General features: G+C 48.5%; 1 protein-coding gene across 1 annotated transcript in view; it reads left to right on the top strand.

The window, feature by feature from the left end:
• Window positions 1-17,486, top strand: part of DNAJC2 (DnaJ heat shock protein family (Hsp40) member C2) — a 403,795-nt gene that overhangs the window by 375,801 nt on the left and 10,508 nt on the right. Inside the window, exon 15 of the mRNA XM_069229688.1 lies at window positions 8,921-9,031. Within this exon, the coding sequence (XP_069085789.1) occupies window positions 8,921-9,031 (111 nt within the window). The remainder of the gene's footprint in view (window positions 1-8,920; window positions 9,032-17,486) is intronic.

Below are 17,486 nucleotides of genomic sequence, written 5' to 3'. Positions count from 1 at the left end.
ACTTTAGGAACTTTGAATCATTACATTAGCATGTATACTTTTTACATAAAACACAATAAGCTGTTTTAAAAGTGGACACAGTGCAATTTTCACAGTTCCTGGGGGAGGTAAAGTAATGTTAGTTTTAACAGGTAAGTAAGTCACTTACAGGTTTCAGTTTTTGGTCCAAGGTAGCCCACCGTTGGGGGTTCAGAGCAACCCCAAAGTTATCACACCAGCAGCTCAGGGCCGGTCAGGTGCAAAGGTCAAAGAGGTGCCCAAAACACATAGGCTATAATGGAGAGAAGGGGGTGCCCCGGTTCCAGTCTGCCAGCAGGTAAGTACCCGCGTCTTTGGAGGGCAGACCAGGGGGGTTTTGTAGGGCACCAGGGGGGACACAAGTCCCCACAAAAAGTACACCCTCAGCGGCACTGGGGCGGCCGGGTGCAGTGTAGAAACAAGCATCGGGTTTTCAATGGAAATCAATGAGAGATCAAGGGATCTCTTCAGCGTTGCAGGCAGGCAGGGGGGGGGGCTCCTCGGGGTAGCCACCACCTGGGCAAGGGAGAGGGCCTCCTGGGGGTCACTCCTGCACAGAAGTTCCGATCCTTCAGGTGCTGGGGGCTGCGGGTGCAGGGTCTTTTCCAGCAGTCGGGAAATGGAGTTTAGACAGTCGCGGTCAGGGGGAGCCTGGGGATTCCCTATGCAGGCGTCGCTGTGGGGGCTCAGGGGGAACAACTTTGGTTACTCACAGTCGTAGAGTCGCCGGAGGGTCCTCCCTGAAGCGTTGTTTCTCCACCAGTCGAGTCGGGGCGCCGGGTGCAGTGTTGCAAGTCTCACGCTACTTGCGGGGAGTTGCAGGGGTCTTTAAATCTGCTACTTGAAACAAAGTTGCAGTTCTTTTGGAGCAGTGCCGCTGTCCTCGGGAGTTTCTTGGTCTCTTGGAAGCAGGGCAGTCCTCTGAGGATTCAGAGGTCGCTGGTCCTGGAGAAAGCGTCGCTGGAGCAGGGTTCTTTAGAAGGCAGGAGACAGGCCGGTAGGACTGGGGCCAAAGCAGTTGGTGTCTTCTTTCTTCTTCTGCAGGGGTTTTCAGCTCAGCAGTCTTCTTCTTCGGTAAGTTGCAGGACTCTAAAGTTTTAGGTTCAGGGAAGCCCTTAAATACTAAATTTAAGGGCGTGTTTAGGTCTGGGGGGTTAGTAGCCAATGGCTACTAGCCCTGAGGGTGGGTACACCCTCTTTGTGCCTCCTCCCAAAGGGAGGAGGTCACATCCCTAATCCTATTGGGGGAATCCTCCTTCTACAAGATGGAGGATTTCTAAAAGTCAGTCACCTCAGCTCAGGACACCTTAGGGGCTGTCCTGACTGGCCAGTGACTCCTCCTTGTTTTTCTCATTATCTCTCCTGGACTTGCCGCCAAAAGTGGGGGCTGTGTCCAGGGGGCGGGCATCTCCACTAGCTGGAGTGCCCTGGGGCATTGTAACACGAAGCTTGAGCCTTTGAAGCTCACTGCTAGGTGTTACAGTTCCTGCAGGGGGGAGGTGTGAAGCACCTCCACCCAGAGCAGGCTTTGTTTCTGTCCTCAGAGAGCACAAAGGCTCTCACCGCATGAGGTCAGACACTCGTCTCTCAGCAGCAGGCTGGCACAGACCAGTCAGTCCTGCACTGAACAATTGGGTAAAATACAGGGGGCATCTCTAAGATGCACTCTGTGTGCATTTTTTAATAAATCAGTGTGGGTTTATTATTCTGAGAAGTTTGATACTAAACTTCCCAGTATTCAGTGTAGCTATTATGGTGCTGTGGAGTTCGTGTTTGACAGACTCCCAGGCCATATACTCTTATGGCTACCCTGCACTTACAATGTCTAAGGTTTTGTTTAGACACTGTAGGGGCATAGTGCTCATGCACATAGGCCCTCACCTGTGGTATAGTGCACCCTGCCTTAGGGCTGTAAGACCTGCTAGAGGGGTGACTTACCTATGCCACAGGCAGTGTGAGGTTTGCATGGCACCCTGAGGGGAGTGCCATGTCGACTTAGTCGTTTTCTCCCCACCAGCACACGCAAGCTGTCAAGCAGTGTGTCTGTGCTGAGTGAGGGGTCCCTAGGGTGGCATAAGACATGCTGCAGCCCTTAGAGACCTTCCCTGGCATCAGGGCCCTTGGTACCAGGGGTACCAGTTACAAGGGACTTATCTGGGTGTCAGGGTTGTGCCAATTGTGGAGACAATGGTACATTTTAGGTGAAGGAACACTGGTGCTGGGGCCTGGTTAGCAGGGTCCCAGCACACTTCTCAGTCAAGTCAGTATCAGGCAAAAAGTGGGGGGTAACTGCAACAGGGAGCCATTTCTTTACACACTCCATCTATCTTCTCTACAATCTCTCCACAACCAGTATTTCATTTTCAGTAATTGCTGTTTCTGAGAAAATAATGCAGTATTGATGGCAGATATTATTGCCTTATAACCAATTTACTTAACGTTAATTTCTCCTTTGCTTAAGAAGTGCTTCATACTCATAGCCACACCCTCCACTCCTACAGCTATTCAACCCCCCTTGACTCTTACCTATCTGATCTCTCTTTGCCCCACTTCATCTTTCTCCCTCAGTATACCTCTACCTACTGCTTCTTGAGTACTTGTCCCTCCTCCCTTTAGCCTTCAACTTCATTAGTCTGACCTTCCTTCCCTTTCCTCATTCTTTTTCATGTTACATCACTGTAAGGAAATGCCTCCTTGGCATGGTTACCCCCTGACTTTTTGCCTTTGCTGATGCTATGTTTTGAATTGAAAGTGTGCTGAGGCCTGCTAACCAGGCCCCAGCACCAGTGTTCTTTCCCTAACCTGTACTTTTGATTCCACAATTGGCACACCCTGGCATCCAGATAAGTCCCTTGTAACTGGTACCTCTGGTACCAAGGGCCCTGATGCCAGGGAAGGTCTCTAAGGGCTGCAGCATGTATTATGCCACTCTAGAGACCCCTCACTCAGCACAGACACACTGCTTACCAGCTTGTGTGTGCTAGTGAGAACAAAATGAGTAAGTCAACATGGCACTCCCCTCAGGGTGCCATGCCAGCCTCTCACTGCCTATGCAGTATAGGTAAGACACCCCTCTAGCAGGCCTTACAGCCCTAAGGCAGGGTGCACTATACCATAGGTGAGGGTACCAGTGCATGAGCACTGTGCCCCTACAGTGTCTAAGCAAAACCTTAGACATTGTAAGTGCAGGGTAGCCATAAGAGTATATGGTCTGGGAGTCTGTTTTACACGAACTCCACAGCACCATAATGGCTACACTGAAAACTGGGAAGTTTGGTATCAAACTTCTCAGCACAATAAATGCACACTGATGCCAGTGTACATTTTATTGTAAAATACACCACAGAGGGCACCTTGGAGGTGCCCCCTGAAACGTAACAGACTATCTGTGTAGGCTGACTGGTTCCAGCAGCCTGCCACACTAGAGACATGTTGCTGCCCCCATGGGGAGAGTGCCTTTGTCACTCTGAGGCCAGTAACAAAGCCTGCACTGGGTGGAGATGCTAACACCTCCCCCAGGCAGGAGCTGTAACACCTGGCGGTGAGCCTCAAAGGCTCACCCCTTTGTCACAGCACCGCAGGACACTCCAGCTAGTGGAGTTGTCCGGCCCCGGCCCCCACTTTTGGCGGCAAGGCCGGAGAAAATAATGAGAATAACAAGGAGTCGTCACTGGCCAGTCAGGACAGCCCCTAAGGTGTCCTGAGCTGAGGTGACTCTGACTTTTAGAAATCCTCCATCTTGCAGATGGAGGATTCCCCCAATAGGATTAGGGATGTGACCCCCTCCCCTTGGGAGGAGGCACAAAGAGGGTGTACCCACCCTCAGGGCTAGTAGCCATTGGCTACTAACCCCCCAGACCTAAACACGCCCTTAAATTTAGTATTTAAGGGCTTCCCTGAACCTAAGATTTTAGATTCCTGCAACTACAAGAAGGACTGCTGAGCTGAAAGACCCCTGCAGAGGAAGACCAGAAGACACCAACTGCCTTGGCCCCAGACTTACCGGCCTGTCTCCTGCCTTCCAAAGAACCCTGCTCCAGCGACGCTTTCCAAGGGACCAGCGACCTCTGAATCCTCCGAGGACTGCCCTGCTTCGAAAAAGACAAGAAACTCCTGAGGACAGCGGCACTGCTCCAAAAGAACTGCAACTTTGTTACAAGGAGCAGATTTAAAGACCCCTGCAACTCCCCGCAAGAAGCGTGAGACTTGCAACACTGCACCCGGCGACCCCGACTCGACTGGTGGAGAACAACCAACTCAGGGAGGACCCTCCGGCGACTCTACGACTGTGAGTAACCAAAGTTGTCCCCCCTGAGCCCCCACAGCAACGCCTGCAGAGGGAATCCCCAGGCTCCCCCTGACCGCGACTGTCTGAACTCCATTTCCCGACGGCTGGAAAAGACCCTGCGCCCGCAGCCCCCAGCCCCTAAAGAAACGGAACTTCTGTGCAGGAGTGACCCCCAGGAGGCCCTCTCCCTTGCCCAGGTGGTGGCTACCCCGAGGAGCCCCCCCCTTGCCTGCCTGCGACGCTGAAGAGATCCCTTGATCTCTCATTGACTTCCATTGAAAACCCGACGCGTGTTTGCACACTGCACCTGGCCGCCCCCGCGCTGCTGAGGGTGTACTTTCTGTGCTGACTTGTGTCCCCCCCCCCGGTGCCCTACAAAACCCCCCTGGTCTGCCCTCCGAAGACGCGGGTACTTACCTGCTGGCAGACTGGAACCGGGGCACCCCCTTCTCTCCATTGAAGCCTATGTGTTTTGGGCACCTCTTTGACCTTTGCACCTGACCGGCCCTGAGCTGCTGGTGTGATAACTTTGGGGTTGCTCTGAACCCCCAACGGTGGGCTACCTTGGACCAAAAACTGAAAACTGTAAGTGACTTACTTACCTGTGAAAACTAACAATAACTTACCTCCCCCAGGAACTGTGAAAATTGCACTGTCCACTTTTAAAACAGCTTATTGTGTTTTATGTGAAAAGTATACATGCTAAAGTAATGATTCAAAGTTCCTAGAGTACTTACCTGCAATACCTTTCAAATGAGCTATTACATGTAAAATTTGAACCTGTGGTTCTTAAAATAAACTAAGAAAAGATATTTTTCTATAACAAAACCTATTGGCTGGATTTGTCTCTGAGTGTGTGTACCTCATTTATTGCCTATGTGTATGTACAACAAATGCTTAACACTACTCCTTGGATAAGCCTACTGCTCGACCACACTACCACAAAATAGAGCATTAGTATTATCTCTTTTTACCACTATTTTACCTCTAAGGGGAACCCTTGGACTCTGTGCATGCTATTCCTTACTTTGAAATAGCACATACAGAGCCAACTTCCTACAATCACTCTTCTAACCTGCCTTTTCTTCTTTCAGCTCCCTTTCTTCATTTTTTTGTTTCCCTCAAATGCACTTCTCACATCCTCTCTATATTCCTCAAAACACCTGTAGGAAGTTGGCTCTGTATGCACTATTTCAAAGTAAGGAATAGTATGCACAGAGTCCAAGGGTTCCCCTTAGAGGTAAGATAGTGGCAAAAAGAGATACTAATGCTCTATTTTGTGGTAGTGTGGTCGAGCAGTAGGCTTATCAAAGGAGTAGTGTTAAGCATTTGTTGTACACACACAGGCAATACATGAGGAACACACACTCCGAGACAATTCCAGGCCAATAGGTTTTTGTATAGAAAAATATATTTTCTTAGTTTATTTTAAGAACCACAGGTTCAAGATTTACATGTAATACTTCAAATGAAAGGTATTGCAGGTAGGTACTTTAGGAACTTTGAATTAGCAAAATAGCATATACAGTTGTCACATAAATCACATATAGCTATTATAAAACTAGACACTTAGTGCAATTTTCAACAGTTCCTAGGGGGAGTAAGAGTTTGTTAGTTTTTGCAGGTAAGTAAACCACCTACGGGGTTCAAATTTGGGTCCAAGGTAGCCCACCGTTGGGGGTTCAGAGCAACCCCAAAGTTACCACACCAGCAGCTCAGGGCCGGTTAGGTGCAGAGGTCAAAGAGGTGCCCAAAACGCATAGGCTTAAATATAGAAGGGGGTGCCCCGGTTCCAGTCTGCCAGCAGGTAAGTACCCGCGTCTTCGGAGGGCAGACCAGTGGGGTTTTGTAGGGCACCGGGGGGGGGCATAAGTCAGCACAGAAAGTACACCTTCAGCAGCCCGGGGGCGGCCGGGTGCAGTGTGCAAACACGCGTCGGGTTTCCAATATGTTTCAATGGGAGACCAAGGGGTCTCTTCAGCGATGCAGGCAAGGCGGGGACTCCTCAGGGTAGCCACCACCAGGGCAAGGGAGAGGGCCTCCTGGGGGTCACTCCTGCACTGGAGTTCGGATCCTTCAGGTCCTGGGGGCTGCGGGTGCAGAGTCTTTATCAGGCGTCGGGATCTGAGGAACAGGCAGTCGTGGTCAGGGGGAGCCTCGGGATTCCCTCTGCAGGTGTCGCTGTGGTGGCTCAGGGGGGGCAACTCTGGCTACTCACGGTCTCGCAGTCGCCGGGGAGTCCTCCCTGAAGTGATTGTTCTCCACAAGTCGAGCCGGGGGCGTCGGGTGCTGTGTGTCAAGTCTCACGCTTCCGGCAGGAAACGCAAGTTGTTTTAAAGTTGCTCCTTTGAAACAAAGTTGCAGTCTTGGGTGAAGAGAGCCGCTGTCCTCAGGAGTTTCTTGGTCCTTCTAGAGCAGGGCAGTCCTCTGAGGATTCAGAGGTCGCTGGTCCCTGGGGAAAGCGTCGCTGGAGCAGTGTCTTTAGAAGGGGGGGGGGGGAGGGGACAAGGCCGGTAGAGCTGGGGCCAAAGCAGTTGGTGTCTCCGTCTTCTCTGCAGGGTTTTTCAGCTTAGCAGTCCTCTTCTTAGGTTGCAGGAATCTGAGTTCCTAGGTTCTGGGGAGCCCTTAAATACTAAATTTAAGGGTGTGTTTTAGGTCTGGGGGGTTAGTAGCCAATGGCTACTAGCCCTGAGGGTGGGTACACCCTCTTTGTGCCTCCTCCCAAGGGGAGGGGGGGTCACATTCCTATCCCTATTGGGGGAATACTCCATCTGCAAGATGGAGGATTTCTAAAAGTCAGTCACCTCAGCTCAGGACACCTTAGGGGCTGTCCTGACTGGCCAGTGACTCCTCCTTGTTATTCTCATTATCTCCTCCGGCCTTGCCGCCAAAAGTGGGGCCGTGGCCGGAGGGGATGGGAAACTCCACTAGCTGGAGTGCCCTGTGGTGCTGTAACAAAGGGGATGAGCCTTTGAGGCTCACCGCCAGGTGTTACAGTTCCTGCAGGGGGAGGTGTGAAGCACCTCCACCCAGTACAGGCTTTGTTACTAGGACTGCTAAGCTGCAGAGAAGACGGAGACACCAACTGCTTTGGCCCCAGCTCTCCGGCCTGTCTCCCCACTTCTGAAGAAACTGCTCCAGCGACGCTTTCCCCAGGACCAGCGACCTCAGAGGACTGCCCTGCTCTAGAAGGACCAAGAAACTCCCGAGTACAGCGGCTCTGTTCACCCAAGACTGCAACTTTGTTTCCAAAGAAGCAACTTCAAGACCACTGCGTTTCCCGCCGGAAGCGTGAGACTTGCTACTATGCACCCGACGCCCCCGGCTCGACTTGTGGAGAAACAACACTTCAGGGAGGACTCCCCGGCGACTACGAGACTGTGAGTAGCCAGAGTTGCCCCCCCCCCCCCTGAGTCCCCAAAGCGACGCCTGCAGAGGGAATCCCGAGGCTCCCCCTGACCGCGCCTGCCTACTTCCCAGATCCCGACGCCTGGTAAAGACTCTGCACCCGCAGCCCCCAGGACCTGAAGGATCGGAACTCCAGTGCAGGAGTGACCCCCAGGAGGCCCTCTCCCTTGCCCAGGTGGTGGCTACCCCGAGGAGCCCCCCCCTTGCCTGCCTGCATCGCTGAAGAGACCCCTTGGTCTCCCATTGATTTACATTGGAAACCCGACGTGTGTTTTCACACTGCACCCGGCCGCCCCCGTGCTGCTGAGGGTGTACTTTCTGTGCTAACTTGTGTCCCCCCCCCCCCCCCCCGGTGCCCTACAAAACCCCCCTGGTCTGCCCTCCGAAGACGCGGGTACTTACCTGCTGGCAGACTGGAACCGGGGCACCCCGTTCTCCATTGAAGCCTATGCGTTTTGGGCACCACTTTAAACTCTGCACCTGACCGGCCCTGAGCTGCTGGTGTGGTAACTTTGGGGTTGCTCTGAACCCCCAACGGTGGGCTACCTTGGACCCAAACTTGAACCCCGTAGGTGGTTTACTTACCTGCAAAAACTAACAAACTCTTACTCCCCCTAGGAACTGTGAAAATTGCACTGTCTAGTTTTAAAATAGCTATATGTGAATTATTTGAAAAGTATATATGCTATTGTGATTATTCAAAGTTCCTAAAGTACCTACCTGCAATACCTTTCATTTAAAGTATTACATGTAAAATTTGAACCTGTGGTTCTTAAAATAAACTAAGAAAATATATTTTTCTATACAAAAACCTATTGGCCTGGAATTGTCTTTGAGTGTGTGTTCCTCCATTTATTGCTTGTGTGTGTACAACAAATGCTTAACACTACTCCTTTGATAAGCCTACTGCTCGACCACACTACCACAAAATAGAACATTAGTATTATCTCTTTTTGCCACTATCTTACCTCTAAGGGGAACTCTTGGACTCTGTGCATACTATTCCTTACTTTGAAATAGTGCATACAGAGCCAACTTCTTACATGGGCTTTTCGCATAGTTTGTTCTCCCAGCTACTTTCAGTCTGTTGGCCACCTTTACACTTTTGTTCTCTTCAAAATGACCTTGTTCAGAAGTACAGTATGTCTGGTTGAGTCAAGTTCTGTACCAAAAATACAAAATAAAGGTTTTGTTTTTTTCATTTAGATCCTCATCAAAAGGACGACATCAACAAGAAAGCATTTGACAAATTTAAAAAGGAACACGGTATAGTTCCACAGGTGGTGGATAACGCAGCCCCTTCAGAGCGCTTTGATGGTAAAGCTCTTATTATGAGTTGATTATTTTGTTCTATCTTGATATGGATCCGAGGCCAGGTAATATGTTTTGGAATTATGCATAGCCTATATTTATCATTCAGTTTCTGTACTCAAACCTTTCACAGTCTGTTGTTTATCCACAGCCTCTATTGTATAGTGGTTGCTTACTCTTTTTTTGGTCTACATCCTATCATGACGGTTGGGAACACCATGCAGGACCTGAAAAAAGGTTCAATAAAAAGATGAGTCTTTCCTCCTGCTAGTAGAACAAACAAGGGCCGCTTTTCTGGGTGCTTGCCTCATTTCTTTTTCTTTTTTTTTTTTTACTCTCCGCAGTTTTTTTTCTATTCATATTGTTAAAAAAGAACCATTAGCCTCCTTCCACAACTCTTGCTGTTTACGAAGAGGCCTCTGGCAATTCAAAGATGCTGTTAGCAAAAAATCATTACTTACCTTTACAAGATATTTGCCTCTTGGTTGAAAACTACCACCTATTGAGGTTCTGCATATTTTGGGCTGGTTTTCAGCCAAGTCACAGAGAAGCACCTCCTGTTACTACATGCAAAAAGGGTCAGGGGTAGAGGAGTACCCCATGAGGGTATTGCAGGAGAGAAGCTTGTTTACTTGCGTTAGGAGGATCAGGAATGAACACAGTCTATCTACAGTCAACAAAGCTTGTTGGTTTTAAGGGGAGGGTGGGCTGATAGCCTTGTTCCAAGACCATCAACCACCAACTCAAATGTAGCTCTCTCTGGGGATATTAACTTGCATTTACCATTTAGTTGCAAAGCACCAAGCAGCACCACCATAGTCACTGAAGTTCTGCAGATAAACCCTCCCAGAAGTACTTCACCACAATACTCCAACATCAAGGACCCATAAAAAAACTTTCCAGCATCCAGACCAGAAGGAGAACATAGCAGAAATCTCACACGAAACCATGCCAATCTTCATGTAATTTCAAAAGATTTTTATTTTTCCTTCCTTTGTATATTGCATATCTTAATATTTGATTCTTTCAATTGGAACAATATTAGTTCAGAGTTCAATGTTTCACCTTTTTTAGGAACATTTCTCCCTAGTCATTAACTCCTACGGCTACAAGGAAGGAGAGAAGTAGATACAAAATAATTGCCTCCATGGTTCTAGATTACCAATTAATAAACTGTTAGAGTGAGTTCCTACCCTAAAAAGCTGACAATCTTCTCCTTTCAGACTTGCATCAACTATAGACACTCCCTGTCACACTACAACAAAAGACCAGTAAAAGATGTGGTCCCTGGCAGATCTCTCTAGTTTTATAAGGATTATAGCGATCCCACATAACTTTTAAACCTATTACTGTCCATTCTTGGCTTCTTACACCCACTTCATCTTGGACGTTGTGAGAAAGTGCCTTGTTTGACATAGTTAGCCCCCCTTTTTTTGCCTGGAAAATGATGTAGTTTTGATTGTAGTGCAGAGTCCCTGCCAACCAGGTCCCCTGTGCTAGTGCTTCTTCCCTATAACTGTACCAAACAACTCCTCTCAATGAACCCACACTGATGGCAGTGTTGGATTTATTGAAATATGTACTCAGAGGTGCCTCCTGAGAACTTAACAACCCTGGTGTGGACCCTGACTAGTTTTAGCCAGCCTGCCATGACCAGACATGTTTCTGGACCGATGGGGTGAGAATGCTTGCTCTCTGAGGCCAGAAACAAAGCCTATCATTGGCGGATGTGTCACACCTCCATCCCCCAGGAAGGCCCAGTGCTCGAGAGGGAAGCTTCAAAGGCCTGCCACCTTTGTAATGCGACCCCAGCATCTGCTGCTAGCAGCAGATGGCCGCCCCAGGTTCCAACCCCCTACTTTTGGCACGAGAACCAAGTCAGAATAGGAGGTGTGCCCACCTTTGCCAACTCCACCCCTCAGGTGCTGGAGGTGAGGTTAAGCACATTTTCAGTGGCCACCATCTTGAAGATGGTGGGACTAACCCAATAAGGGCTAGAGCTATGCCCCCTCCTACAGGAGGGTGGCATAATAGTGGGTGTAGATACCCCAGGTAAGGTACCCGTGGGCCCTACCTGTTACTCGTCTGTAACTCCCTTATAACTAGTATTTAGGTGGCCTTCCAAGATCCTGAAAGCAGATTCCTGACGACCTAAGAAGAGCAAGACATTACAGAGTCACACCAGCAGGGAAAACTGCAAAAATCAGCTATTGTGGCCCCAGCCCTATCGGCTTGTCTGCAGCCCTCGACTATCCTGCATCAAAAGACGACCCGTCCTGCAACCCAGTGACCTCTAAAGCCTTGGGAGGACTGCCTTCCTTCGACAAAGATGAAGGTTTCCATGGACAAGCGGACCTGTCCAGAAGAAACCAACTTTATAGAACAACAAACTCTGCTCTGAAAGATCGCAAAATCACTGCCGGGACCCACCTTTGTACCCGGGGCCCGAGTCCAAGTGGCCGACTGATCCTGTGAAGGTTCCCGGGCACTTCTGAGCAAGAGTCCACTGGGGGTGATCCCTGCCGGACTCTACATCGACACCTGCAGCCACAACCCAAAGACACACCCCAACCGCGACCTGCCCTGTAGGACTTTTTCGACATGTAAGGACACCCCTGCACCCGAAGCCCCTGGGCCTTGGGGAGCATGACCAACGGTGTCCGTACATCCCTCAGCATCTCTACTTACCTGGGCAGCTGTGGGTTGTCTTTGCTCAGCCTCCTGGCAAGACTCTTCATTCTGGGTCTCTTTGATTACACCCTTTCTCCATTGGATAACATTGGCACCAGATTCATAGTTTGAACCCTGCACCCAGCCAGCCTGAGGTGCCCGAAGTGCAGATTTGCTACATAACTGAACCTTGCCTGGTGCCGATTCTTCATCCTGAAAACCAAGATTGTAAGTTGTATACTTACCTGCAAAACCACATTCTTGCTTTCCTTCCATAGGTTAACATTGCTGAACTGAAAATTGCACTGTCCACCTTTTTAAGTGAAAAGTATTTTTCTTGAAAAACGTACTTACCTTTTTTTATGTATTTCTTGGTCTTAAGATAAACCTTGAAAAAAAGCTTATTTGACTAAAATGGACGTGGACCTACTTTTTGAGCTGTCATTTATTGGTCACTGTGTGTATAAGTGTTGCACTCCTCTGTGTTAGGCCTAAGACTGCTAGACCACACTCCCAAAATAGAGCACTTTGGGTTTACATTGAGCCCTGTACACCTCTGGGGGAACCTCTGGACTCTTTGCACAATATAACCACCTAGTGGTAAATCATATGAAGAGCCAGATTTCTACAGAAGTATTGCATTTGAATCCTCAGTCTGTCTTTATTGCAAGTAGACTCTGACCTACACTAGTAAATCCTGCTCACATTTTATAAGCGAAGGGTTCCATCCCCTTCTTGCTCAGTAAGTATTTCATTTCTCTGGTATAACCTCCCACTCTATTTACAAGTTGCAATGAGCTAAATGACTATGGGGCTGCAAATTAGTGGCAGCCATTTTGAAGTTCCGAAGCTCTTTACAAAATCAGCGACTATCAATAACATGAACCATTGTGTATCAGTAAAGATCAATTTAAGATAATTATCCAAAAATAGACTAAATGGGTTATCGGGAAATCCAGTTCACAGGTTTGAAAATTCCTAAATTCAAGATAAACTAGTGTCACAGATTAAACAAGAGGAACATATTACTTGTAAACATCAGATCATAGCATCTAGTGCTGTATTCAAATGCAGACCTGTCAACTTCCCAAAACATCCCATAGTGTAAGGAGGGGGTGTGGCCTTGGAGGGGGCTTGGCCTAGTGCCGAGAAGTACCTAAGGGGCACTTTTGCCCCCACCTCGGCCCCAAATCCCCTCCTCTAACAAACAAAAGCTTGCCGAGGCTGCTGCCAATGACCTGGTGGGTGTTTTCACGCCCATTAATGGGCATTGGCAGTTAAAAGACTCAGAAAACGAGCTGAAAACCACTGTTTGCAGTGGTTTTCAGCTTGTTTTCCCTGCCACCGTATAATATTGGTTCCTCATTGGGAGACCGTGTGAAGGGAGCCAATATCGTGTGTCACAAGGTGGCTCCATGTGATTTGGTAGGTCTGCAAATGCTCTGCATACTCCTTATATTTAGTATTGGGCTCAGAAGTTACTTTTCTTCAAAGAAAGTCTTTCAAGTCATGAGATGCACTGTAACTCCTCCTGTAGTTGACAGTGTGCATGAGCACAAACTCCATGTTAGATTGTTTTTCGCACAGTGGGTGTTAATAGTATGGAGTAGTGACTAAAGAAGTATGGTGGACGTGCATTGGGAAAGGAAGATATTTATTAAAGGATGAGGTCTGTGATGAGCTACACGCTTCTGGGGAGGAGGGTGGGTACGTGAATCTGCAGCACTTCATGCTACAAACAGATGCTTATAGGGTAGGTAACATCTTCAATGGCATGTGTGGCTGTAGATACATATGCTGTACATACTGCTGCCATCTAGTGTTGGGTCCGGAGTGGTGCAAATTGTTCTTCAAAGAGGCATTTTCGACTTGCAGGATCGAGTGACTCCTCTCGGTGATAGTGCGCATGGGCATCAACTCCTTTGTTAGATAGTTTTCTCTCCGCTATGCTCTAAAAAATCTTTTTTCTATCTTACCCTCTTTCGATGGTATTGTTTTCCGATTGTGGTTCTTGAACCCTAGCATTTTGAATCATCAGTCCAGGCACCGAGTGTGTGCTCTTCGGGGCATCTTACACGCTGCACTGACAGGGTTGCTGACTTGATGGAACAGACTCCATTCTGTTTCTGCCCTAAGTACCATGCAAACTTTCCACATACAGACCAACATCTGGTGTGTAATCTCTGCCTCTCTCCTGATCATCAAGAGGCTACTTGTGACCCATGCAAATAGTTCCTATTGAAGAAGATGCTTTGAGATTGAAGAGCACATCGTTTGGCAGTGGAGCACAGGACTCCAGACGACACTCCGGACATCTTTGAGGAGGAGCACGCACAGGAGAAGCCCCAGCAGGATGAAGAGGCTCTTTCCATCGACTCCAACGTTCAATTGGACATCGAGAGCCATGAGATTACCTCGGTGTAACCTGTGAGTAAAGTTGCCCCTTCTGCCCAAACCACGGCCCTCAAAAAGCCCCTGCTCGAGGTCGCCGGTCTGCCACTAGGCCACGGACGGAATCGTAAGGATACTTTTGCTGCCCCACCTTTGGGCTCAGCACTGAAAACCGCTACTAAGACCAAGCCATCGGCTTCAGCCTCCTCATTAGACTGAGAGATTGTCTCCATCTCTATTCGAGCTTCAGCCCCGAGCCGAAGACCTTCAGCCTCCACTTCGGGGCCGAGCAAGATGCACCAACCAAAATCTACGGTGCTGAAACACACGGAGCCACAATCATTGGCACCGAAGGGCTCAAGCCAGTTTTCTGCTACTCCTCCAAAAGAGCCCATATTGGAGACTGGATGCTTGTCAGCGCTGACTCCAAATCTAGGAGGGTACAGTTCTTATCATTGCCTCTCTTCCTGTGCTTCTAAAAGGGAAGCTTACCTTCCAGGAAGCTTTGGGCACTTCTCTACCTCAGAAGAAGATGAGCAAGGATAAGGCCACTAGTCCACCACAAAGGGCTTCTCCATCACCTCTTCCTCCACCTCCTCCTTCCCCTCCACCTCCCTTTCCTTCGCATTCTCCTACTGCTCCTATTCCGTGGGCTCCCCTTTATCACCTGGGGGTGGGCTTAGGTGGGCCAACCCATGACCCAGAACCTTCTGATACCTATGATCCTATCACTGCTAGTGATGCAGATCTCTACCCTGCACGCCTCTTTCCACCAGAAGATACCACTTCATACGAGCAAGTTTTGGCACCAACATGTGCATTTCATAATGTAGAGCTACATAAAGACACTATCGAGCAAGAATTTCGATACCATTATTTCCACAAATAGGGATATTCAGTTTCTAGCAATGCTCTCTGGTATGCTTTGTGATGATTACATTTTTAAGGAGCCCATCCACTTCAGAGTTATCACTCCTAGAGTCGATAAAGTACAAATCTGCTCCTTCTGACCCAATATATATTAGGTCTCAGTCCCTCCTGACTCAGTTGTCACTACCAAAGCACAAACAATGTGCCAACAGCCAGGCTACTGGGGACTCTTCTCCTCCTGAGAATGAGAGCAAGAAAATTGATGCTGCGGGCAAAAGAGTTGCCACACAGGCAGCCAGTTATTGGCGCATCGCCAATTCACAAACACTATTGGCCAGATACAACCGGGCTCACTGGGATGAAATGGAGGAGCTCCTCCAGTTCTTACCAGATGAGTACAGAAAAAGAGGACAACAAATAGTTGGAGAAAGGCAAACCATCTCAAATAACTCAATTTGCTGTGCCTTAGACCCCGCTGACACAGCTGCACTCGACATTAACACTAGTGTTTTACTCCAAGCTCGTTTAGCTGCACTGTTCAGTTTTCAAGCCTGAAGTTCAGCAAGCAGTCTTATATTATGCCCTTCAATAAGGAGCATCTGTTTGGACCTCTAGTGGACGCTACCCTTAAAGCTAAAAAAAAAAAAAAAAAAAAGCCGGCGGAAACAGAAAAGGCTATTGGTGCCCTTCATTCCCACCAACACACACTTTTTTTCTCTCTCTCTCACCTATCCCCCCACCCCCCACCGCCCCCTGCTGCCCTGGTTTTATAGTCTCCTTCAAAACCACCCCATCTGAAATGTCTGCATTGAATTCCAGGCAGCCTCAAACCACCTACTCAAGGGGCTTCTACAGAGGCTCCTTAAAGAGGTACCACCAATAATGTACTAGGTAAGAGCTCTGCCTCTGGCTGCTCTTCCTCCACTGCAAAGCAGTTACTGCCTCCGGCTGCCCCCAACACATTCAACACCTGTCAACGGAAAGCTTCAACACTTTCACTCACAATGGGTCAACATTACTGTGGACCAATGGGTCCTTTTGATTATCCAACATGGTTATCCCAGGAACACCTCACCCTTCAAGTGGTCCAATCCCTTCTTCTCAAAGGGGCCATGGAGCCATTTCTGCTGCAACACCAAGGGACAGGAGTATACTTCATATAATTCCTAATTCCCAAAAAGGACGGTTCTCTCAGACCATTTTAAAACTACATACTGTCAGAACACTTTCAAATAGTTGCCCTTCAGGATGTTATTCAACGTCTACAGCAGGATGACTTAATAACAGCTCTAGATCTAAAGGACTGCTACTTCCATATTCCCATCCACTCTGCACACCAGAAATACCCAAGGTTCATCTCTGCAGGCAAACATTACGTGTTCAAGGTAATGCCTTCCTAAGTGTTTAGCAGTAGTTGCCGCACGCCTCAGAAGACAGAAGATCCATGTGTTCCCCTATTTAGATGACTGGCTCATAAAAGTCAGTACCTTACAACAGTGCCAACATCATACCCAGTTGACTGTGGATCTCCTTTACACGCTGTGTTTCCCTTTAAACTTCTCCAAGTCCCACATTCAGCCTCATCAGATGCAGCCTTATCTAGAGGCTACCCTAAATGCAGAGTTTGGCTTGGCATACCCCATTCTGGCCTGTATCCAGAGTTTCCTGTGTCTCCTCTCTCATTTTCAGGAGAATCTTACACGAGTCATGACCATTTTGAGACTGTTAGGGATGATGGCGTCTTGTATTGCCATCATTACCCATCCCAGACTACATATGCGTCCCCTACAGCAGTGTCTCTCATATCAGTTGTCTGTCACAGGGTCACTTCGAGGATCTAGTGTTGTCAGACCGCCAAACTCACTGCTCTCTGTAATGGTGGAACACCATCAACCTGCAAAAGGGGAGGCTTTTTTGGGCACTATGCCATAAGGTTATTCTGACCACAGATGCATCACTAACGGGCAGGGGCGCTCACCTTCACGACCTCACCATACAGGGACTCTGGGATCCCAGTCACCAATACCTACAAATCAGTTACCTAGAGCTACAGGGAGTCTCTCTAGCTTTCTAAGCCTTCCTTCACCAATCTCACAAGTTTGTCTTGCTCTGAAAAAACATGACAGCTGTATATTATCTGCAGAAAGAGGTAGAAACACGGCGTCCCTATTGTCACAACTCTCTCAAACAATATATAAGTAGGCCATTCACCACCACATTCACCTGGTGGCAGAGTATCTCCCAGGTACGGACAACTTTGCATACTCCGTAGGTTGCAGCAACAAGTCCACGAATAGGAACTCCATCCACAGGTCCTTCAACCATACTTTGCAGTATGGGGAGCTCTTCACATAGACCTTTGCGCCACAGAAGAAAACGCAGAATGTCCAAGCTTATCCTCCAGGTGTTGGTCCTTGCCCTATTTGCAAGGTTATCCCCAAACCTTTTGCCTTCTTCCTTCTTTTTTTCTGACCTGTTTTTGTTGGCTTTAGGACTCTGGGCACTTTATTACTGCTAATCAGTGCTGAAC

This window comes from Pleurodeles waltl, chromosome 4_1 (assembly GCF_031143425.1).
Source record: "Pleurodeles waltl isolate 20211129_DDA chromosome 4_1, aPleWal1.hap1.20221129, whole genome shotgun sequence".
In the NCBI taxonomy this organism is placed as follows: domain Eukaryota; kingdom Metazoa; phylum Chordata; class Amphibia; order Caudata; family Salamandridae; genus Pleurodeles; species Pleurodeles waltl.
Note: the sequence above shows the minus strand (reverse complement) of the source record. Positions and strands in the feature narration are given on the sequence as shown.